The following is a 24836-nucleotide window of genomic DNA, read 5'->3' on the forward strand; positions in this document are numbered from 1 at the left end:
TCGTTTGCTGCGAAACATTTACTCGCATAGAGTTTGCGACTGTAAATCTAGACAGACTAGAATAGGATTCTTTATTGGCCAAGGGTGATTGGACACACAAGGAATCTGTCTTTGGTGCTTATGCTCAGTGTACATAAAAAGACAAGATAATACATTCGTCAAGAATCATAAGGCACAGCAGATAATGCTAGTCATGGGGTACAAATAAGCAATCTCAAAAGATCATCTCCGATTTTTATTTAGGAATTAGGCAACGAGCCACGGGCAGCCTCTTCTCTTCGTTTCCCTTATTTATTCTTTTAAATCTCGGTTTTACTACGGATAGGGGTGATCCTTGCACAACTCCCGTAAGCCGGCAGCCGGGTTCGTTCGTTTTATGGCGAGTTCGCCCTACAGATCGCGCCTCCCGAGGAAGCAAATGGATAGGACTCGCACCAGGGGCTAAACCACCCACAAAATAAAACCCACCCTAAACCGAGGTGGAGAACCGGCAGAGGCCGCTGACCCGAGTTAACGGGTCGTGTGAACGCATTGGGAGAATTTCCCCCTCTCCCCAATCACCCACCCATTCCCAAACCCCACTACCTTGGCACTCTCAATTTGGGTAGGTTAAGTTTTTTTTTTGGGGGGGGGAGAATCCCCCGTGGAGCTTGCATGCGCGGCGAGAGAGGCTTTCTCTCTCTCTCTCTCTCTCTCTCCCCCCAATCGTTCTTGAACCTGGCGGTCGTGTCTTCCCAACTCCGGTGGGTGGGTGAGTGGTGGGGGGAGAAGGGGGGGGGAGAGAGACATCCAGCCAAGGGAGCGCCTCCAAGGGGTTAAATTTTCCCCGCCGCGCGGGGGTCCAGCTGGAAGTGTGCGCCGCAGCATGGAGCTCTCCCAGCCAGGTTGCTTGCGTGCGCGCAATGGAGAGCGCTTCTAATGCCCCCCCCCCCCGCCTCCGTTGCTAGCCATGCGTGTGAGTTCGCCTTCAGGCAGGCTGGCGCTTTCCCAGGCGCGCGTGTGTGCGCTTTTGGCAAGGCTCCAAAAACAAGCCCGAGCCCCAGCGGCGGGCGGGGCTTCTCAAAGCTCACGGCTGCTTCCCCATTGGCTGAACCCGCTCGCCGCCTGTCAGGGGGAAGCCTCCTCCCCCTTCTGGGCGGAGCTATTCCAGTCCATTAAGGCTGGCGGGATGGGAAAAAGAAGACTCAGTTATTAAAATTCTCGGGCGGAATTCCACTCCCCGCTAACTTTTGTTTCTCTCTCTCTCTCTATGCCTGTCTTTAAAGCAGCTCCTTGAAGGTTGGGGGAGAGAGTCCTGCTTTTTCCAGCGCCCTCCCTCTCTCCCTCCTTGGATTTACCAATACTTGGTGGGGCTGGGCCGCTTTATGAGCCCTTCGGGTTCATATCCTTATTATAGAAATTGAACTTTTTTATTTTTTTAAACATTTTTAATTTTGGGAAATACTGGACGCCATGTTGTGGAAACTAGCAGACAATGTCAAGTACGAAGAAGACTGCGAGGTGAGAATTTTTACAAAGCTGTGCATGTGGCTAGTCCTCATTGATCAGACGGGGGAGGGAGGTGAGAGTTGCTGCTTTGATTACCGGCTTTCCGTTCGCGTCTATGTAGAAATTAGTGGGGGGGGGGAACAGGACAGATTAAGGGACTTTACGTGAACGATCGCCTTAGTTACTCGGAGCTATTGGAAGGGGAAACGTTCCTCCAGATTGTATTTGGGGGTATAGTAAATTGACTTTTAGGAGCGCTGCGTCCCGGGCATGTGTCCGGGGTTTCCTTGACATCCATAAGGCTTGATTTAGTTAATAATTGAAGGTGCAAGTCCTAAAGTACGTTGAAGTCAAGCTATTGCTTAAAAGGGCTACCTTGCAAGTTCAGTCGCGTCCTCGTATAAGGGTTCTGGGGAAATCGGATCAGCCTTATTTACTCACTCCCGGGCACGTCCTTTTTTTGTTTGTTTTAAGGAGCGCTCCCTAGATCTCATCCCCGGATCTCCGAAATGTGAGTTTTTCTGCTTTTAATCAGGTTCACTGTATTAAAGTGATGCCCACACTTTTTTTAATCCTGGTAAAAAAAATATAATGGAGACGGTGCGTGCAAAATCTCGGTGCGATACAGAACTTAAGCGGGATGCGCTTTTTCCCATGCGTTGCAAAAAAAAAGGTGGGGGGTCGGTTATTTTTTGGTTCCCCCCCGCATTTTGTTTTTCAACCCTGGGGGTGGTGCTCTCGAGGTCTTCGGCCTTGAACATTTGGCCTCTTCTGCCTCTTTCGTGGCTCCTGGACAAGTTTCCCCCGGGGTCAGAAATAAGGCTTTTAAAAAAGTTTCAGCGGGACTTTGAGAGGGAGGGGTAGGATTTCTCTCGCATCCCAGCCGGCGTCCGCTCCAAGGCGGCTTCGGGGATTGAAGAAAGCAGCTTGCTCGCATTAAAATAACTGCTTGACTTCCTCCAAAAAGTAAAGGGTCTCCCTTTGACCCTGTGCGTTGTTATCCCTAGAGGTTTTCCCACCCCACCCCAGGAGCATCCTTCGGATCCATCTCGCGTCCCCCGAAGCCCCCCCCCAGGGGGCAACTTTTTGTGCAGAGCCTGGGCCAGGCGCCCAAGGGCTCCCGCGAGAGACGGTCCAGGCGCTTATTTCGCGTGGGACCGACCGACCGGCCTGATAGCTATCGTCCTTCCCGGAGGAAGATCGTGAAAACCCGGCAAAGAGTATGGAGAAACCCTAAATTTTAAAAAAGAAAATCCCTTCTCCCTTGAGCCAGCCAGATACCAGTCTTCGGTGGCGATCGCTTTAGAGCCGCGTAAACTGGGTATTGCTATAAAATCCTTACATCGCGCGCGCGCGCACACACACACACGATATATGTATGTAGTATATATATATGTGTGTGTGTGTGTGTTTGTATATATATATATACATATGTATATAATATATATATGCGTGTGTGTATGTATGCATGTGTATATACGTGTATTTGTGTGTGTTTGTATATAATATATATGTGTATAATATATATGCGTATATATGTGTATGTGTCTCAACTTTTATTTGCAAGATTCCCGTCTGAATTAGCTTATTACTTGAAAAAAAAAAACAACGGTTTTTTGCCCTCCCCGCCCAATAACCGGGTTAAATGTGTTGTGAGAACGCAGCCGTTGGTAAGTCGGCAAAGAAGTGCTCTTGAACTCAACGTGGCTTATAGCCGGTATAGGGTTGTAAATCCCTGACGCTTCCCCACCCTCCTAGCCGATCCCGGTCCCTCTGAAGGAAAAGGAAATCTGCTTCCTTCTTTGAAAAAGCTTTTTCTTCCCGGCCTGCCCATCGCTTTTCCTCGCGAGGAGTTTGGGAAAGAGGAGGAAGGGGGGGGGGAGAAGAAAAAAGAAAAAAAGCCGTTGCTTGGCTTTTGCCGAGGAACGGAAATGATTAATCGCTGCCGGTTCTCTCCAACACCCCCCCCCCTCCAAAAATATAAAACCCTTCTCAATCCCGCCCCGCGCGGAAATCTAGGCAAACTTTTACACGCTTCCAGGCCGAGGTGCGCGCAGGGCTTCCAAGTCCTCCCACGCGGCGGGGCGGGGAGGAGGAGAAACGGGGGTGGTGGTGGAAGCGAGGGCCTGGGCGAATGGAGCCTCCGAAGCCGGCGCTCCAGCCTGTTGGACTGGTTCTACTGGGAAGGGCAGGAGGGAGCAAGAGAAGCAGCCTCGGGAAGGGCAGGAAGTGGACGATCTTGGCATCCGAAGGGCACCGCAGCGCCTTCCCCCTCTTGCGCGCCTCTTTAACTGTAGCATCAAGCAGACAAGCGCACCTGGGGGAAGGGCGAGGGAAAAAAAAAGGGGTGCCGGAGGGTTTGGAAATCCTAGCCGGACTGTTTCTCTTTGGAAAGATCCGTAAGAAATTTGGCCCTGGACTAGTTTTTACCTCTTGTTCTCAGAGGTTGCTTGCTTGCTCGCTTAGTTTGACAAGCCCTGGCCCCACTGGAGAAGGGCCGTCCCAGTGATGGACAGGACTTTCCCAAAAAAAAGCGTGTGTTCCCTCCGCTTTGGTGAACAAAAGCATCTGTCTTCCCTCTTTTTTTCCCAGTGAATGGGATATTTAAAGCCTTGTGAAAAAGAATTCGGGAGTTAATGGGTATCGATTACTCTGCAGTAGAAAAGCTTTTCTCAATCGCAGCTTAAGCCTGGCCTGGCCCTCCCTTTTGTTTCCCCAAGGTTTCTCCCCACCCAAGTAATTTATTCATGAGTAGGCCTGCTTTTGACTGCACATTTTTATAATGGGGAGGGGGAGGGGGCAAGGTAGGTTTTGGTTAAATGGAGCTTCCTGCAAGTTGTTTTTTATCAGAGATCAGCTCCACAGGAGGCTTTTGGCTTAAGCAGAAATAATAACTGGGATGTCTCACCCCCACTTCCTAAATGTCCCCTACCCCTCACTATTTGAGGAACCCAACCAGATCGCAGTCCTCTTTTCCTGGCCATAGGAAAATGAAGAGCCCCAGTGATAATGCTGGGAAAGATTGAGGGCAAAAGAAGAACTGGACCATAAGAGAATGAGGTTGGCTGGATGGAGTCACTGAAGCAGTCCTGTGAGCTTAAATGGATTCCGGGGGATGGTAGAGGACAGGAACATTGTCCATGGGGTCTTGATGGGTTGGATACAATTTCATAACTAACAAGTGATTCTTAAAATGTGCTGAGATCACACAACAGCCTTGGCTGAGATCTGACTAGCTGAGTAGTGGGTGAACGTAGACAAATGCGTAGCCATAGCAAACTATGGTTTGAGTAAGCAAGATTAGTGCATTTGTGTTCTGGCAACCAGTGTGTCTTGAGTAATTCCCCTCCAAGGTATATTTTCCATCAAAATGATGAGCCTTTTCCTTGATTAGGAATATATTTCAAGATCGCAGTGATTGTATTGGCAGGGCACGTTTACCCAAGCAAGATAAAGAGATGCCAGATGCATTTGTAGAACATTTATAGTTGATTAGTTTTTTTATGGTTTAACATGTGTGAGTGTGAATCTAACACATGTTTGATCAGTTTGTGGTTCAGCGCAAACTCACAATGAGGGTTAAATCGTTTAAGCCAGTTAAGTGTGCTGTGCTTCTGTTTGCATTTAGACACTTGAGGATTTCACAGGCTGAGCAGGGACATTTCTGATTTCTATAGTGTTGGGAGTGAGGCCAACAGGTTTGATAGAGTTTTTTTTTGCTAAGTAAATTGGGTACATGATTACAACCTCGAGTAAATTGGGGGATTCCTTCTTGATCCTAAATTCACTTGCCTTTAAGGATTATAGGGGGAAAATGCCCTGGCAAGGGAGGAGGGGGTTTATCGTGATGCAAATCAAAACAAAAACAGATTTAATGATCTGGAATCAGATTTAAGACAGTTCAAAACAAGATTCTATAGAGACAATATTTAATCATTAAAGATGCAATGAGACTGAGAAGTCAGCCCTCTGGGATAGAGACTAGCTGTCTGGTAACAGACCAAGCTAAAAAGAAGCATCGGTTAAAAAAAATCTGACAAGAAGATTAGCTCATCTTTTCTGGGCTGCAAATTACTTTTTTCTTTGTTTTAACATCTTTGGTGGAATTAAATTAACAAGTCAGAGAATCTTAATTGCAGCACAAATCTAAATATATATGTGACTGGTTGGATGAGCTTTACCGCTAGGAAAAAGTCCTGGCCTCTCTCTGAACAAGACTTATGTGACTCTAGAGCTGGCTACCCAATGCCAGTATGGGAAGATTTAAGAGTACTCAAGATTAAAAAGAGCAAGAAAATAAACCTAATTTGTTGGGTGGGAGAAGGAGAGTGATTTTTCCTATTTAAAAGAAAATCGAGGCGGGGTTAATTTAAACTTTTTTTGGGGGGCGGGTAAGTTTTCAAGATTGACATGTTGTTGGATACAGTCTGTGGCTTCTTGAGAATCTCATAGCCATATTAAATCTGACGCCTCTATTGCCCTATAGTTAATCTGTCAGAAGCCCTAGACTTTTTTCCTCTTGCCTCCATTTCCAATTTTTCCTTGTTCTCCCCCCCACTTTTTTTTTTAACAGGGAAGAAAGCTGCATAACTCCCAGCAGCCTAGCATTGAGATATTATGCTGGTTGTGCTTTTCACACTTAATTTTAACTAATTCTGTAATCCATGATTGGTGACCTGTAGCAGCCTTGAAGATATGTACCACTTGACTGGTTAGGTTTCATAGTGCATGCATTTTTTAAAACCTCTGAATGCTGGTAGACTATCGATATTAATATTATTACATATACACACATACACACATGCACTGTCTTATATGTAAAAGTCTGTCCCCCCCTTCCTTTTGATTGTGAGCCGCCCTGAGTCCCCCCAGGGAAAAGGGCGGCATACAAATAAATAAACTATAAACTATAAACTATAAACACACACACTAGAATCCTCCTATAGCTCCATGCCAGAAGCTCTGGCTAATGAGTTAATTAACTTTTCAGTTGCTAAAAGGGTGTCTAGTGTTTTATGCAGCAACGAGTGGGCAAAGGGATGGTTGTTATTGAGAGGCATAATTTTGTAAATTCCATAGTACGTTAAAAACTGATATATCTTTATTAAAAAAAACAAAATAATTTGGAAGTTGTGATTATATTTTGGATGGAGACCGAAAGCCCATTGAAATAAAAATGAGATTTGGTCCCAATATCTGTAGAATCAATGGCCAAGTTATGTATTGAACTTCTTGAATTCCATGGTACTTTATTCTGATTAATCAAAGTATATGGTTAGATTGCAAGCCAAATATTTCAGGATGATACATGCATTTCTGAATAGCTGCCAGTGATTGAATGCAGCATATCAGGATCCCAAGAGCTCACATTCTCTGTTGTAGCAGTGTCTGCCCTTTGGAATGAGATACTCTGGGTCTTATTCCCTGGAATTCGAAGGATTCCCATTCTACTAGAATTTTAAGGGACATGAAAGACATGGCTATTCACCCAGGTTTTTTTCTTTCCCCTGCATTTATTTTCTTTGTCATCTTGTTTTGGTTTCACATTTTTTTATTTTTTTATATTCTGTGTTTTTTTAATGTTTTAACAATTGTAAACCACTGAGAGTCAGGTGGCATCTACATTTAATAAATTAGTGAGCTGCCTAGAGTCATCATATGAGATAGGTGATCAATATGACTTTGTAACTCAATAAATCAAACAGTGCTGCAAATTCAGGTGGTTTCCCCCCCATTTATTATGGAGTGTGGTTTGATATTATGTTTGTGTATGAGGTATTAGATTCCCCTCCCCCCGCTTGACTGGCCCCAAAATATAGTAGCTGAAATAAAACTTGGTATTTTTGTTTCATAAAACATTTTATTAGATGAGAGAATAAAATACAATACAGCTTAAATAAACCTTGGTATTGATTGGTTTGTAATTTGTTGCATTTAAGATTAAAATAGCAGGTTTTAATTTAAGTAATGCCATATTTAATTGATCTCTGCCATAGTTGAGTACTGATCTTCCATCTCAAGTGGGATTAGGGGGCTGTCTTTAAATTGTTTACTCCAAAGCAAATGCTTTTATTTTAAAGGGAAAATACAGGAATTAGCGGAAAGTGGGAGGTCATAGTTCTGCAGTCTCATAATATTCAGAGCACTTGGTTTGGTCCTATTGAAGATACTTCCAGTTGGACTCCTTGAAGGTTGTAGCTAAATTCAGGTGTTTGGGTTTTTTTTTTCATTTATTTTGGAGTATGGTTTGATATATGTGTGTATGAGATATTAGATTTTTTTTCTCCACTTGACTGGCCCCAAAATACTTGGATAGTAATTTTCCTGATTCTTAAAAGTAAAAGAAAAAAAACCCCACCAAACCACCAGGATATATCAATGGGGCTTACTTCTCAGTCATGTCCTTCAACTGCCAGAATTTCACTAACTGGGGTTCCATTCATTTTCCCCCCTCAGGACCGCCATGATGGAAGCAGCAACGGGAATCCTAGATTGCCTCACCTCTCCGCTGTCAGCCAGCATCTCTACAGTCCAGCTCCCCCTCTTTCCCACTCGGGGACCTCTGATTTCCAGCCACCTTATTTCCCTCCCCCCTATCAGCCTCTGCCTTACTCCCAGTCCAGTGATCCTTACTCGCACCTCGGGGATCCTTTTTCTATCAATCCACTCCATCAGCCGCCACCTCCTCCTCCCAGCCAGCAGCAAACCAGCTGGCCCAACCGTCAGACCAGCCAAGATCCTTCCGGTTTATCCCACCATGCCCGCTCTGGCTTGGTGCCTCATCTCCCAGCTCTGGAAAGCGGCTCCCTTGGAGCAAGAAGGGAAACCTACAGGCGATCTGAGCTGCTCCTGCCCCACGGCCATGGGCTCGATGCTTCCAGCCTAGCAGAGAACTTAGGACTTCATGACATGGCCCACCAGATGGAAGAAGTTCAGGTAACATTTCTGGGGTCAGAATAGAATGCCATGAATGGGGAGGATAGCTACGGCAGCTTTTGCTAATGTGGAGGTCCTTGATGATCTCTGAGCTTGGATGTTTTCCTGCAGATGTTTCATTAAACCAAACTAGGGCTGATGATGTTACCTAGTTTGGGTAATGAAACGTCTGCAAGAAAACAACCGAGGTCAGAGAGCACCAAGGATCCTTCTCTTCAACCCTTAGCTACAATTATTCTCCTTCCATCAGCTTTTGCTAACTAATAGCTTGGGCAAACGTAGGCTATCTTATTAAAGAAAGCTTTACAGGTAGTCCTCAAAATACAACCATTCATTTAGTGATTGTTTGAAGATACAATGTCACTGACAAAAGTGAGTTATGTCCATTTTTCACACTTAACAGCCCTTGCAGCCTCTCCATGGTCGTGTGATCAAATTGGATGCTTTCTGGCACATGACATTCACTTCATATTTATGATGAAGCCAGATTCATTTAACAAACCACGCTACTAATTTTAACAACTGCAGTGATTCACCGTGGCAAGAAATGTTGTGAAATGGGGCAAAAAGTCACTTAACTGTCTCACTGAGCCACAGAAATTTTGGGCCCAATTGTAGTTGTAAGTCGAGGACTACATGTATTGGGAGAGGTTGAAATTCCCAATTCTGGGTAAAGCTTGCTCTATCAACCAGAATCTTGAAGTCTCTCTGAACCCTGCCCTGAGTTGAGCATTATAGCCTCAAGTTTGAGGAAAAAAAAGATGCTTAGTTGTTTAGCACTTGATTAAAATTAAAATCATTTGTCTTTGGGTTCATCCACGGATTTTGCCTTTGTGGTGACGATCTAGAGTGAATAGATTAATAGATATAAGATGTACCCAGTCAGTGCAATAACATGAATGCTAAAATAAAGGGTGGAGTTGGGCAGCACAAAGGATCCACTCAGAGAATTTCATGCTCATAAAATGATTCCTGCATGTTGTGCAAGGGAGCGGAAGGCGTTACAAGCATTTTCTGTTTGCTGAGAAAACGCTCCTAGAGAGGCTGGTAGAATGGACGGTTTTGTTCAGCCACGCATGCTTATTTTTCTTTATATCAAAATCTATATGAGAAGCCCGGTAGGGGTGAATCGAGTTTGAAACCGAACACTGCTTTCACCCTGAAGTGTGTATATCATTTGGGCATGAAAGAGGCATTGCACAAGCACCGAGGTGTGAGAATCTGTTTTTCCTCCATTGCTTCATAACCTGTGCAATCCTGTTATGGAACAATCCTACATGAATGACACAGCTTCCTACCTCTGCTTCATCATTCCAAGGAAGGAAGCTTGATTTGCTAACATTGCTTTCTCCAACCTAATGTTTCTCCAGCTGTTCTCAATCAGTTCCCAGCCAATGAGGGCCAATAGCATTCCATATTTGTGAGCCACCAGGTGTTGGGGAAAGTCATAGCAATGAGCATTTTATTTTCATTTTATTTTTCCATTTGCATCCTGCCTTCTTGGTTAACCAAACAGCCAAAGTGGTTCATTTCATTAGTTCAGAAATCCTCCATGCCGGAAGGGAAATTACCTAAGCGAATCCATTTATAGGTAGTCATCAATTTTGGGCCACAATTGAGGCCAAAATTGACGTTGCTGAGTGAGGAATTTATTAAATGAGTTTTATGCCCCATGTTATCACTTTTCTGGCCACATTTGTCAAGTGAATCACTGCAGTTCTTAAATCAGTAACACGGTTGTTCAGTGAATCCAGTTTCCCCATTGACTTTGATATAATCAGAAGGTTGGAAAAGGTGATCCCATGACTCCAGGACACTGCAACAATCGTCATAAATATGAGTCAGCTTTCAAGCATCCGAATGTAAATCACCTGACTATGAGGATTCTACAACCATCCTAAATGCGAAAAATGGTCATAAGTCTCTTTTTTCAGTGCCGTTATAACTTTGATCGGTCACTATGTGGACTGTTGTAAGTCAAGGATTATCTGTATTCAGTTTTGGTTCCAAAATAAAACTGCCTCACGGATTGCAGATTTTAACTAGTGGGATAGAAGGCCTGCATTATTAACAAGGTGTTCTTTTAGACACTTAAACTGACACTTCCCCAGCTCAGTAATCCAAGAATCACATTCTGTAGTCTTATAGTAATTTTATAGCTTGGTCCCAAAATTGTTGGTCTTTCACTGTCATGGTTAGGTCATTTTTCGTGTCCCTTTGAGTCAGGTTTTGATTCTCGATGACTGCATAGATAAGTCCCTGCACAGACAAGGGTTTTCACAAGTGAATTGCTGTTGTCTTTTTCCTCAGAGAAAATGACCGGCTCAAGGTCACCAAGCCAGCTGGCTTTGGGTCTAAGGCAAGATTGGAACTCGCGGTCTCCCAATTTCTAGCAGGGTGCCTTAACCTCTACACCAGATTAGCTCAGGTTATCTAGAATAATTCTTTGAAAATAAATACAGGTAGTTCTCAACTTACATCAGTTCGTTTAGTAACTATTCAAAGTTAACCGGTACAATGACACTGAAAAAAGGGACTGTTTTTTACAGTTAACGACCATTGTGGCATCCCAGTGGTCTTGTGATCAAAATTCAGAGGCTTGGCAACTGATTCCTATTTATGACGGTTGCAGTGTCCTGGGGACTTTGTGACCTTCTGACAAGCAAAGTCAATGTGGAAAACCAGATTCACTTAACAACTGTGTTACTAACTTAACAACTGCATTCACTTCAGAAATGTGGCAGAAAAGATCATAAAATGGGGAAAATTTACTGAATAGGTGTCTCACTTAGCAACCTGAGGCTCAATTGTGGTTGTAAGTCGAGGACTGCCTGTAGACCAGAGGCAAGGCCCAAATGCTCAGATGTTGGTGCAGTTCACACACAATGCTCAGCCTCATGATTTATTTTTGCCATGAGGCGTGCTCCCTTCCCTTGTCATCTGTAAATCAGGGTTTGTCTTGGACATCTATTCACACATCACAGCTGGTCTCAAGCAGGCTGACCATATGATAGCTTAACATGATGTTACGAACCACTTTTCCTGAACTATTTTAAGGTCAGCTCGAAAAAGTTCTGAGTTATGACGATCGTTGCCCTTTGGCAATGGAGAACTACAGATTCTGTGTTTGCACGCACCACCATCCTAAATGCCTCAGTCATGAATAAACTTCCTCACTTGCTTAACTGGGGATTTAAGTAGATCTACGAATGCCGTGACAACGATGCCCTTTTTGAAGTCAGTAGATCATAATTCTAAATATGCACAGGAACGAAGGCAGCATGTTGACTGAATAGCAGAAGTTGCTGACTTGCTTCCTTGAATAAACTGACAGGCATTGGAGCTTTTTGTATGATTATCCATCCCATTGGTCTCAATGTGATTTCAAAAAAGTTAATTTTTCTTGGTTTGGGTTGGCCTCTTTAGGGGTGTCCATTGAAATCTTTGCTCAAGTATTGGCTTTTGCTAAAGTGGCTTTTGCTAAAACGAATTAGGGGAATGTGTTAATGAAATATGTTTATATATTGAGTGGGGAAGCGGGGAACAAATTGTATTCCATTGCTGTATTCTTAAAAAAAATATTTCACATTCTCTTTCCAGAATATGGAAGATCAGCACTTATTAATGCATGACCAGACAGTCATAAGAAAAGGTCAGTAAGTTTACATTCTACTGGTTTGTTTTCTTTGGTCTTTTATAGGATGGTATTTTCACTCGTAAACTTTTTTAGGAGTTTCAGATTTGCCTTTATGTTCTGTTTTGAAAAGAGACTTTGTTTAAAACAACAATAACAAACAACTCAGGTTCTTTATATGAGCAGTCATGTACACCCACGGATATATTTTTTTTCTGAAGAAATAGGCTGTAGATATTATATTTATAAACAAATATTTTACAAAACTACATTTAATAAAAAAAAAGTATCTACATTCTGGATCTTGGCTTAATACAATGGATTTAAAATGGGTTAAGTTTCCTTCTTGGAAACCTTGTAGAAATTCTTTGGAGGTTATGTTCTGGGTTACAATGCATAATGTGTAATTTTTGGAGAAGGAGTTCCGTTTTGGTGTTTTTGTTATTATTCATTCATTGGTAGCTGTAGATGCCTTGGAAGGAAAAAAAATCCTTCATTTAAGAATTTGGGGGAGAAATGAAAGATCTCAGGGATAATATAAATATTTGTTTGAGGATAATGACCTCTCTCTTTTTTGCATTGTTATTGCTTGTCTTTTTTAAGGTGGGCAAATCAACAAAAAAATGTTCCTGCTGCAACCAACATTTTGGCCACAGCTTCAACATTTTTTAGTGGGTTTCTGTTTGATATAAAAAAAATTGAAGAGTACCCCCTTTCCTTTTAAAAAGAGGGGTCTCTTTTTTTGGTTAAATATGTGGTAGCCTTCCTTCTGTGCCACAGCAAGCAATTATATCTGCTTATCCATGAACTGCTTTTAATTTAAAGTGAGTTTAGGGCTGGTTACCAGGTTGCAGAAGGCTGTTGTATATCAACATCACAAGCTTCTACCGTTGATATTTATAAGATTGAGGTGAATATCCCTGGTGGAGAAACTGCACAGATATTTCCCTTTTGTTGTTGTGGCACAATTAACCTCTCCTGCCAACATTTTTTAGAATAAATATATAAATCAAAGGACAATTTTGTCTGTAACTTAAAAGTGACAAGAGGGAAAATGTGCCTGAGAAGAACCAGAAATGTTTTGTTGTCAGCTCATAGCTGATTTGAGAATTAGCTCATAGTAGAACAATTTTTCTGCTGTCTGTTTCACCTGCTTTTCAAAATCTTCCTCCTTTGATAAATAAAGTGTCTGGCTTAGCACTTTAACCCTTTCTTCTCCTGCCTGCTCCAACTCAAAATATTCCCGGGGAAGAGGTCAGGTTTTAATTTTTGTCAGGATGTAATTGCCAGTGGAGCATACTTACTCAACTGAACACAAACACACATCTGCTGACTTGGGTTTTCTCTGTTTTAATTTTCATAAAGTTAAGATGCCACTGCAGGAACTATCAGTCAAGAAAAAAGCATTCATTTCTTAAAAGGAATGAACTTGAAAACTTATTATTATTATTATTATTATTATTATTATTATTATTATTATTATTATTGGTTAGTGAGATTCACAGCCTTTGGGGCTGGTTGGTAGCTCAACAGCTCGAGTCCTAACCAAGGACCTAGAAACTGTTAACGTCAGAGGATATAAGCTGTTGTTATTGTTGTTGTTGTTATTATTATTATTATTATTATTATTTACTTTATTCATTAAACATGAAACTCAGTCAACTGAACATTCAAAACTGCATTACAAATACCATTGACTGGTGCTAATAGTTGATATGGGTTGCTTCCAGCGTTCTAGGTATCAACTTCTTAAGATGTATGATGCTCTGAGTAGATGATGATGATGATGATTATTATTATTACCAAATTTATTGGCTGCCCATCTCGCAGTTCTGCAATATGCAATAATATGACAGCAATTTTGTGATAGATTTATTAGCTTAGCAAAAGTTATAGTCTTGTTTGCATTTTATCCATGGTTTATGGATTTCAGAGCAAAAAGAGGAGCTTTCTTAAAATTATTCTTGGCTGGATTATAGACTATTGTTCTTAATTGCTAGAACAATATAGAATATAGAATAACAGAGTTGGAAGGGACCTTGGAGGTCTTCTAGTCCAATCCCCTGCTTAGGCAGGAAACCCTACAACATTTCAGACAAATGGTTGTTCAATCTCTTCTTAAAAACTTCCAGTTGACGCATTCACAACTTCTGAAGGCAAGTTGTTCCACTGATTAATTGTTCTGTCAGGAAATTTTTCCTTAGTTCTAAGTTGCTTCTAAGTTGCAATACAATAGATTGTATGGACATAATTGGGGAAGGCACTTAAGCAATACAATCCTAATACTTTGTTAAATAATAAAAGAACAATCTTTCCGTATAACTGCTTCATGAGTCTTCAAGTAATAAGTGGATCCTTGCCTGCCCTTTTCAGGTTAGGCCAGGAATGTTCTTTAATTGTTTAGAAAAATTTTGGATTCATTATGGAAGGCAACCTTCTTCAGCCTGGTATCTAGAAGCCTTCAGAAATACCATAATCCCTTGCTATCAGATATAGAATGACTGGGGATTATGGTAGGTAAAGTCCAATTTACCAGGACATCAAGTCGTGGGAGGCATAACCTCTTACGTTAAAGACTTAGATTTCCCAGCAAAGAAAAAAAAGATGGGAGAAATGCTCCATCGTAGTTTGTTTGTTTTTTGTATATTTTGGCTCTCCAGGTCCCATTTCACTAACGAAAAACAATGCATTAGGTCTCCCTTGCCAGAAAGATGGACTTCTGGGTGTAGTCATCAATCCCAACGAAGTATTCTGCTCTGTTCCTGGCCGGCTTTCTCTCCTCAGTTCAACATCGAAATACAAAGTGACGGTGGCTGAGGTTCAGCGAAGATTGTCTCCTCCTGAATGTCTGAATGCGTCTCTGCTGGGAGGAGTCCTCCGAAGGTAAGCCCACCATTCATTCCCTCTGCCCTTTCTCCCTTCCCCTCCTCTCCCGGGTGAAACCCTGTCCTGTTAAGGGGGCTTCCTTTGGTGTCCTGCAGAGCTGAATGGCCTGTGAACGGAATAGCTTCTTGTCTCTTTCTGGTTGTGAATCTTGCAAACAGGAGATAAAACGCTGCATCCTAATAGAGTTTATTTTGAAGCCTTGCCTTCACACTCTTTCCCTCCCTCCTTGGCACCCTTTTGCCTTTCCAGAATTGAAAAGTGCCATAACAGGATTCATTGTGCGTTCTCTTTTCCTGTGAAACAGACTCTCTACCCCACTACCCTGCATTGTAAAAAAAAAAAAAAAAGGGAAAAATAATTGAATAGGAAGTCAGGTCTTCTACCAGTTTATCCACTGCAGTCTTATGTTAAAAGGTTGTGAAGAGAAATATATGGATTGTTTTAGAACAACATCATTTCCAAATTGTATTCAGATGTTGATTGAGAAAAACAAGCCAAGTCTGATTTATTCCTGGGTTGTTTGAGGTTTAGAAATCAACAGGTGAAGCTCTTCTAAGCCCAATGATGTGGCTGCCAAAAGCATAATTGCTGGGACTCAGATTCAAAAGCAATCAGCTGTAATTTTGAAGGACAAAAAAAGGTTGTCCTTCAGTCAAGTTTGAATCGTGGGATTCTACCTGGCCATGCCCAGGTTATGTTTTTCTACAACAGTGTGGAAGTAATTGACCACCACTTGTAAGAGAAGAGCAGACAGAGCTAGGGCTGATAGAGGTAAACGTGCCATCAGTTTAGAGTCATGTTGCCACAAGAGATCCAAGTACAGCCCACTTGAATTCTGTTGATTCTTCTATATAGTGCCAATTTTTTTTTAATTGAACTTTAGTTGACCAGATTCTTGTGTATAGGGTTACAAGAATAAATCTTGTATGCTGCAATCTTAGGAATGGTCCTGATTTTATCACTTAACTTTTATCTAGTTTACAGCACTGATATATGCTAGTGGTATCCCATCCAAATACTGACTATAACTGATCCTTTTTAGCTTCTCACCCCTCCCTCCCTCCCTCCCGCCCTCTCTCCCTCTCTCCCTCCCTCCTCCCCTCTCTCTCCTTATCCATCCAAAGCTAAAAAGGTTATATATATTATGTATACTCATTCCCCGTGCAAGTAATCACAGGGCTATGCTCACAACACATCTGGGGGAAGTCATCCCAAGAAGAGGTGAGATTCCAAGCAGACCTTCTTTAAAGTGGAGGTACCCAAAGCTTTCAGGCAGTGCCCATAATTTTTGACATAGGAAGATAGGGAAAGTCTTAAGTAAGAATCTCTTTTTAATGATATTTAATGCAGATTAATAGAATGTTAAAAAAAATTGGTCTTGGAGTGCAATTTGCCAGCATGTCACTCAGAACCCAATATTTCGTCTTGAGCTGAAAACCACATGCTTTATATTAATTTATGGATGCTTTTTAATAGGCCTTATCCAACTGAAAAAATGCATCCCCACAAGAGAGAATACAAATTGACCTCATAGTTGTATCTCCTAATAAATATATAGGGAAACAAATGTGGAAATTACCACGATATGAATGCAATTCATCTCACCGTGGCGAGGAAGATCGTCTCAAATTTAATTTATGATGCACATTTCAATCTGTTACCTGAGTCTTCCAGCTTTTGATAGGCAATTTCAGCTCTTGGTTTTTTGTGTTTTTTAATTCTCCGCGGAAACCGAACTCAGATTGAGTGATGCTTCATCAAGATTATGAACTATGATCCACCAGTTCTTGAACACAAAGCTTGTTCAGCTTGTAGAAGGATTCATATCCACCCTACCTTTTGAAATAAAGTTCATATTAAGCAGTTCTGCTTAGTAGTTCTCCAGAATTGTTTATATGCATTTCTCAACCCAACCAACTTTAAGATGGGTGGGCATCCAGCTTCCAGAATTCCTAGCCAGCATGCTTAAGTTACTGAGGTTGAGATACACTGCTGTAGAGAATTGCTAACATATAGCAATTTTTCAGGAATTGGGGAATGTGCCCAATTCCCTCCACCCTCAAATGCAGTAGCGGAAGTACGGTGGACTTTTTTCTCATCATAGATAAATAAATAAAAATTAAGGCTGCATTTAATATCCATGTACTGCCACGACCAAAGTTTGTTTGATGCTCTCTCTGTTTGCAAAAGGTTTTAATTTTCATTATGTCGGTCATCCTGATTGTAATAATGCTTGATAGTGTAAACGCAGAGGCAAAGCGTATCCTTCTCTTCCTCCCTCCCTCCCCCTTCCTTCCTTTTTCATCTTGCTTTCTGATGTTCATGTGATGGAACATTTGAAAGTAGGTCAGCTCTTGTTTTTGTCACAGTCCTCTCTTCCCTCCCGCCCCCCCATCAGCAGAAGTGTATTGAATGTCAGCAAGTTGCATTTCCCAATTGTTTCAAAATGTGACCTCTTCAATGAATGCATCTAAACACCCGCCCTGCCCTTTTCTCTCTCTCTCTCATCTGCAGAGCCAAATCTAAAAACGGGGGCCGCTCACTAAGGGAGAAGCTGGACAAAATTGGCTTGAACCTTCCTGCAGGCAGGAGGAAAGCTGCAAATGTGACATTACTTACATCGTTGGTGGAAGGTCAGTTGGTCTTCTCTCTAAAGCCTTTTTCCAGGTTAAAGGACAAGGCGAGCAATTTGTGTTCGCCGATCAAGCTGTCTTCCGAAAAGGACAGTCTTCAGATATATGGATGCAGGTCTCAAAATAATGGTCTTGATTCCATTTGAAGGAGAAGAAAGTGTCCTAGTGGTAAGAACTGTTCCGCTCTGGATCCATGAGAGGTGATGGACATTCAGGGAAGTGTTAAGAGTAGAGTTTGAGCAGATTTAAACACTTCAGATTAAAGTTCTGTCTGAGTGCAAGCTTGCCTGAAGTAGGAATTTCAACTTTTCTCAATACAGGTAATCAGAATTAGAATAAGACTAGAGTTGGAAGAAACCTTGGAGGTATTCTAGTCCTGCTCCCTTCTCAAGCAGGAAATCCTATATCATTTCAGACAAGTGATTGTCTCTTCTTAAAAACCTCCAGTGATGGAGCACCCACAAATTCTGAAGGCAAGCAGTTCCACTGGTTAATTGTCCTCACTGTTGGGAAGTTTCCCTTCAATTCCAGGTTGTTTCTCTCCTTGATTAGTTTCCACCCATTGTTTATTGTCTCTTCTTCTGGTGCTTTGGAAAATAAATTGATCCCCTCCTGTTTGTGGCAGCCTCTCAAATACTGGAATACTGCTATCATGTCTCCCCTAGTCCTTCTTTTCTCTAGACTAGCCAAACCCAAATTCTGCAGCCGTTCTTCATGTGTTTTAGTCCTTCATATGTTTTAGTCCTCGAATTAAGACCACAATTGAGCCCGAAATTTTGTTGCTAAATGAGACAGTTGTTATGGGAGTTTTGCCCTATTTTATTACCTTTTTTGCCATGGTTATTAAGTGAATCACCATAGTTGTTAAGTTAGTAACTCGGTTGTTAAGTGAATCTTGACTTTGCTTGTGAGACGGTCGTAAATGGGATGCTGCAACAGTCATAAATATGAACCAGTTGCCAAGCATCCAAATTTTGATTCTGGGACCATGTGAAAAACGCTCACTTTTTCAGTGCTGTTGTGACTTTGAATGGTTGTTAGTCGTGGACTACCTGTAAGAGGTTGGACTTGAAGGTCTAAATGGCACTCTCCAATTCTGTGCCCCGGTGGGCCCCATTTTCATTCCAAAATGCCTTTTGCAGCTGAAATATGTTTATCCTGCAGAGCTACAAGTGAAGATGTCAATACTCAAACCAGAAGAGGGGAGGGAGGAATGAAGGATATGTTAGGGCATAACCTTGGAGGATAAAACATCCTTGTCATGGATGGTATGTTTGTGTAAAAAAAGGGTTTGGATCAGGAGATTTTATAGACACTGTAAAATTGGCATTTAATTTACTGCCTAGGCAGTAAAAATGGATTGTCAATTTTTTTTAAGTGCGTCATAATTGTAGATCAGTGGTGAAATTTGTTCATTGAAGTCTCAGAGATGTAACACTTCAGATGTGATCAGCAGCTTTGAATATCTCTCTTCTCCTTCCCAGGTATAACTGGAGCCATAGTTAACACTGCCAGTTATTTTTCTTTTCTTTTCCACATTTTATTTCTTTTCCACATTTTTCCAGTTAAATAACTGGTTTGTTTTTTTTTCATTATGGGTAGACGAGGACAGATATTTCTACATCCCTTGCATTAAAGATTTTTTCATTCTTTGATAACTGTGATATTTTCTGCAGAAATAACTGATTTAGAAGAATCAGATTGCCTTTTTCACATCTGTTGAATGAATCCAAACACTTTTTTCATTCTTTGATCACTATGTTTCTTGGGATACTTTCATGTGTGTGCTAACAAGCAACTTCAATTCTTGCTACACTGCCTGATTTCTAAAAAGAATTCCTTATAAAGTTGCGCTGAGTAAAGCAGAGCTAAAAACAACCTATAAAAAGCTGAAAAAAAAAGATTGGCAAGGACCGATAAGGGTTCAAAGCGATTCCTAAACAGAAGAACCCAAACCAGAGATTTTTGGATTGCTAAATCAGAAAGATAAATTGCAACAATACATGTTTGGTTAGTGGAATTCTAAAACCACCCTTTTAAAACAAAAAGCTGACATTTATATATTATAAACAAACGATAGACATATGATCTAGAAATATATAAATACTGTAAGCCGCCCAGAAACTATTTGGAGTTAGGCGTCCCTAAAATCCATTAAATTAAGGTTAAATTAAATTTAGAAATATTTGTCATGCAATGAGCTCATTGTACAAGGAATTAGGATGATACATCTCCTTTCATATACCAAATCTGTAGAATGGCAATTTGCTGTGTTTAAAAGGAACAAGATCTTCTCCTGGACTGTGTTTTCTGTCTTTTGGGGTGTTTTATTTCTAACTCATCAGTACTTGGGGCTCCCATACAACAACCTAAAACAATAAAGTAAATGGTCATAATAATAGTAATAGAGCCAATGATCAACTAGCAAATTAAAAATATGTTAATAAGATAAGTTTCAATCAAGGAGGACATATTTCTACCACCAGTAACTTTCGGAGTGAAGTCAAATCTTTGACTCAAGCTTGACTCCTCATGATGTTATGGATATACAACCACACAGTTTTCTTGGCAGTAGTCGATAAGATGTTTGCTATTGCATTCCAGGAATCTAGGGACTAGCCTAGATCTTAGGTCTTCTCAGAAGCCTCCCATCCAAATATTAACCAAGCTGGGGCTTGCTTAGCTTGACCAAAAATACAGTCGTTCCTAAAGTCAATGTTTTCAGAACTGCACTGATGAAGGTTTGTTATCTGTTGTTACAGAAGATGGAGCAAAAACCAATAGAAGAGGGAGCAGATTTCAGTTAAACTCTTAGGAGACACCCTCAAACTGTAGGATTAGTTGGCTGCAAAAAAAGAGTTTTGAGAACAATGTCTTCCTTGGCTTAAAAGAGTTTTGAGAATGGTGTCTCCCTTGGCTTAAGAAACATCTGGCTAGTTGGTTGTAAGGGATACTTGCGCAGCAAGTGAAATGAATGAGATGACTTCTAAGATCCCTTCTAATGTTTTATTTTGATGGGTGAAGGAAGATAAAGAGACACTGTAACCAAAAAAAAAAAAAAAAAAGTAGAGGGTCTTTAAACACAAAGAATATTGAATGATAATTATGTCTCCTTTAGAGGCAGGATGTTTTTTCTAAGTCTGTTAAGCCAAGTAGCAAAATGTAATGAGTTTCGTGTTTCAAACCTTCAACTTGCAAGTGTAATTCCTGTGTGGTACTTGGGAGACTTGGAATGAAAGGTTAAATTAGTATAAGGCCTATCTCTGTTGAAATGAAGTATATAACTCGATGTGAAATTTGTCTCTGTAATACTTGCCCATGCTGTTTGAGTCATAGGTCAGTAGGCCACCTTTTGCTACTGCAGTCAAAGACAAATTCACATGGGTAAAACAGTTATTTCCAAGGAAGTGTATGCATGTTTATAGTCAGAATAGCTGCATCCCACAGCTTTTGTTGAACCACATTATCAAATGGGCTGTCAGGATGAAATATAGATCCATTAAAAGTGAAGAGTTGCCTTTCTAAGTATATTGATGGGAATGTCCATGAATTTGGAGTGAGTGTATTATGGTTTAATCTGCCGACACTCATACATTCAGGAGCAGTTGGTGGAAATTCATGTTCTGCTTCACTTATAAATATCCTGCTGCTTAGAACTTGTGCTAATTCATGCTAATTATTGCCATGGAAATATTTTTGCAGTTGCTTCACATTTTGCAAAAACACACTGGAGCAAAGAGCAATTATAGGATGCTAAATATTTGTATGGTAGGACTCAAAAAGGTGACCTACTTTAAGTTAGACTATTATCATGTAAAGAGACATGGTGGCTAAGACGCTAAGCTTGTCGATCAGAAAGGTCAGCAGTTCGCATCCTTAGTGCCGCATAATGGAGTGAGCTCCCGTTACTTGTCCCAGCTTCTGCCAACCTAGCAGTTTGAAAGCAGGTAAAAATGCAAGTAGAAAAATAGGAAGCACCTTTGGTGAGAAGGTAACAGCGTTCCATGCGCCTTCGGCATTTAGTCATGCCGTCCACATGACCATGGAGATGTCTTCAGACAGTGCTGGCTCTTGGGCTTTGAAAAGGAGATGCACATTGTCCCTTAGAGTCGGGAACGACTAGCACATATGTGCGAGGGGAACTTTTACTTTATTATCCTGTAAAGTTGCTTGACTCTTAATTATAATGGAAGTGTACCGTATATACTCGAGTATAGGCCGACCCGAATATAAGCCGAGGCACCTAATTTTACCACAAAAAACTGGAAAAGTTATTGACTCGAGTATAAGCCTAGGGTGGGAAATGCAGCAGCTACCGGTAAATTTCAAAAATAAAAATAGATACCAATAATGTTTTTGAATATTTATTTCAAAGAAAAACAGTAAACTAGCGGTGTATTCAATGAAATACTTCACTCACCTCATGATGCTGATGTCCCGCTGTGATGATGATGTCCCGTGCAGCCGCGGGAGCGATGTCCCGCCTCCTATGACACACGGCACAGTGATTCCTATCATTGGATCACTGTACCAGAGGAGGTGGGACATCGCTATGTGGCTGCTTGCCATAACAAGGAGGAGGTGGGACATCGTTGCAGAGCGGCAGGAGGGGGAGGAAGGGGAATCGTAAGACAGCCCTGCATTACATTAGAACGTGAGGAGGGGGGATGGTGCGGTGCGCGCTGCGCGGCAAACTGACACAGAGGGAGGGGAAACTCACAGGGGCACTGGGCCATTCACGAGTGTCACCCAGTGGCATGGCCCCACCCCTTTTTCTCCTCCATTTCGGGCAAATTTTTCACTGACTCGAGTATAAGCCGAGGCGGCTTTTTTCAGCCCAAAAAGTGGGCTGAAAAACTAGGCTTATACTCGAGTATATACAGTAATATTGTCTATTGCTTTAAATTAACCTTCCGCTACCTGGTCTCTTTCAGATGCATCAGACTTTAATTTTCCGAATGCTTGAATAGCGTAGTTCTCAGTTTTGCTAACCGGCTATGCTATGTGCAATATACAACATAAAGCCATTATTCTGGGGAAGGTAGTTTCATTGCAACTATTGGATATCCAGAGAAAAGCTGGATAAACATCAGAATGTTACTCACCGATTAGAGGAGCTGTCTTAGGTAGCTCCACCCTCTTTAAAAACTGAAGTCAAATGGTGCTTTTATTAAAATGTAAGCTGGGGAGAAAAATAAACCTGTTAAACATATGGGCTGGTTATGACAAATGGCAAATATTGTTCATCTGTTTGTCTGCAAATAGTTATTTAAGTGGGTGTGATCTAATGAACAAATTCTTGCTCCCCCTCCCTTCTTTTTCCCTTCTGTGGTCCATTTGCAGGGGAAGCGGTACATCTTGCCCGCGATTTTGGCTATGTGTGTGAAACTGAATTTCCTTCGAAAGCTGTGGCGGAATATTTAACTCGGCCTCATCTGGGCCGGAATGAGATGTCCAGCAGGAAAAATATGCTCCTTGCTGCAAAGTAAGTATCTTTATTTGAGTGGAAAGCAATGTGTAAGATGTAGAATATATTAAAACAGTTAGAAAGCTCACACAGTGTTTGTTACAGTTTCTTTCACCATGGTCTTTAAGTGAATCATCACAATTGTTAACAGAGGTGGTATTCTTCTGGTTCGCCTCATTGCTGCTAATGTATGTATGTATGTATGTATTATGTATGTATGTATGTATTGTGTCACAACCCCTGGTATGCCCAAATATGGGAGGAAGCATACTGCTTTCTTTCTCTGTCTATCGGCTCATCACAAGAGACCATCACGACAGAAAGCCATTATTTTTACTGTTTATGTAGCTTGCCTATGTGCTTATGATCTTAATTCAAGATACCTATTCTTATTCTCCTGCCATTGGCCTTATTCATTCAAGTAATCTTTCTGCGCCCTGTAATAGATGAAGCTGAAGCAAATAGTGAATGGGAACATCCACTTTCTAACACTCCCCATCTCTCTCTCGGAATAGAAGGTTGGAAGGAGGGAATTAATGTTCTACCAAGGCCTGAACTAATCTAATGAAGAGGAGTTTTGAAATGAAATGCAAAATTATAAATGTTAGTTCAGGTTATCCATATTACTTGACTGGAGCCAAGCCTAAACTATAAATAATTATCCTCTGTCAGAATCATTGTGCTAGATCAGGGGTCTCCAACCTTGGCAACTTTAAGATTTGTGGACTTCAACTACCAAAATTCCTCAGCCAGTCAAGCTGGCTGAGGAATTCTGGGAATTGAAGTCCACAAGTTTTAAAGTTGCCAAGGTTGGGGACCCCTGAGCTAGATAGTCTAATCTGTAAAAACTGAGACACAAAAGCCATGTAAGCTTCTAGGGTAAAAGAAGATTTTAAAATATGGCAATAATTGACATGATACTCTCTCTAAATTACAGCTACCTAGTTACTCGTGGACGTTTTTCCTTAAATATATTTAAGGGAAACACTAAAACATCTCTTAGAATCTGAGAATCTCAGCAGGAGGAAATTGATAAAAAGTCCTTCGGTTTCATTGCCTTTGTCCAGTGGAAATGGAAATAGCGATAGCACTTAGACTTATATACTACTTTACAGGCTTCTTTAAGGTTTATAGAGTCAGCACATTGCCCCCAACAATCTGGGTCCTCATTTTACCCACCATGGAAGGATGAATCAACCTTGAGCTTGGTGAGATTTGAACTGCCAAATTGCAGGCAGCCGGCAGTCAGCAGAAGTAGCCTGCAGTACTGCATTCTAACCACCGTGCCACCGTGGCTCATGCAGCATTAAAATTAATTTGCTTTCCTATTGCCTCTTCCAGACATATCTGTAAAGAATTCACAGAGCTTCTCACTCAGGATCGAACCCCCCTTGGCAACGCAAGGCCAAGCCCTATCTTAGATCCTGGTATCCAGGGATGTTTGACTCACTTCAGCCTGATCACACATGGATTTGGGAGTGCTGCCATCTGCGCCGCGATGACATCGATGCAGAATTACCTGAACGAAGCTCTCAAACTAGCAGATAAATCCTACACGAATGCAGGAGATCAAAGCCCTCCAGATGGCAATAAGAACCTTGAGAAGATGGACAAGCACAGGAAGTGAGCATGGAAAAGATGACAAAGACACGAAAAGATACGGAGACACACAGAGAGAAAATAGACTTAAAAACTGTTACTGCACACAGACTTAAGATCTTCTTGCCTAGAAGGCATGTAGATATTTCTTAGACTTTGCTTTGGGGCATCTTCTTCTCCTTTTTTTTTATTT

The 24836-nt window shown here is 41.5% G+C and overlaps 1 protein-coding gene across 1 annotated transcript; it reads left to right on the forward strand.

Moving 5' to 3' along the window:
• Window positions 1–1452: 1452 nt before the first annotated feature.
• On the forward strand, window positions 1453–24671 carry TFAP2C (transcription factor AP-2 gamma). Its single transcript, XM_032218804.1, has 7 exons — window positions 1453–1500; window positions 7945–8424; window positions 12025–12076; window positions 14719–14941; window positions 17459–17577; window positions 22921–23062; window positions 24386–24671. The coding sequence occupies exons 1-7, from the start codon at window positions 1453–1455 to the stop codon at window positions 24669–24671; spliced, it is 1350 nt and encodes a 449-aa protein (XP_032074695.1).
• Window positions 24672–24836: the final 165 nt, after the last annotated feature.

Source organism: Thamnophis elegans, chromosome 5, assembly GCF_009769535.1.
Source record: "Thamnophis elegans isolate rThaEle1 chromosome 5, rThaEle1.pri, whole genome shotgun sequence".
In the NCBI taxonomy this organism is placed as follows: Eukaryota; Metazoa; Chordata; class Lepidosauria; order Squamata; family Colubridae; genus Thamnophis; species Thamnophis elegans.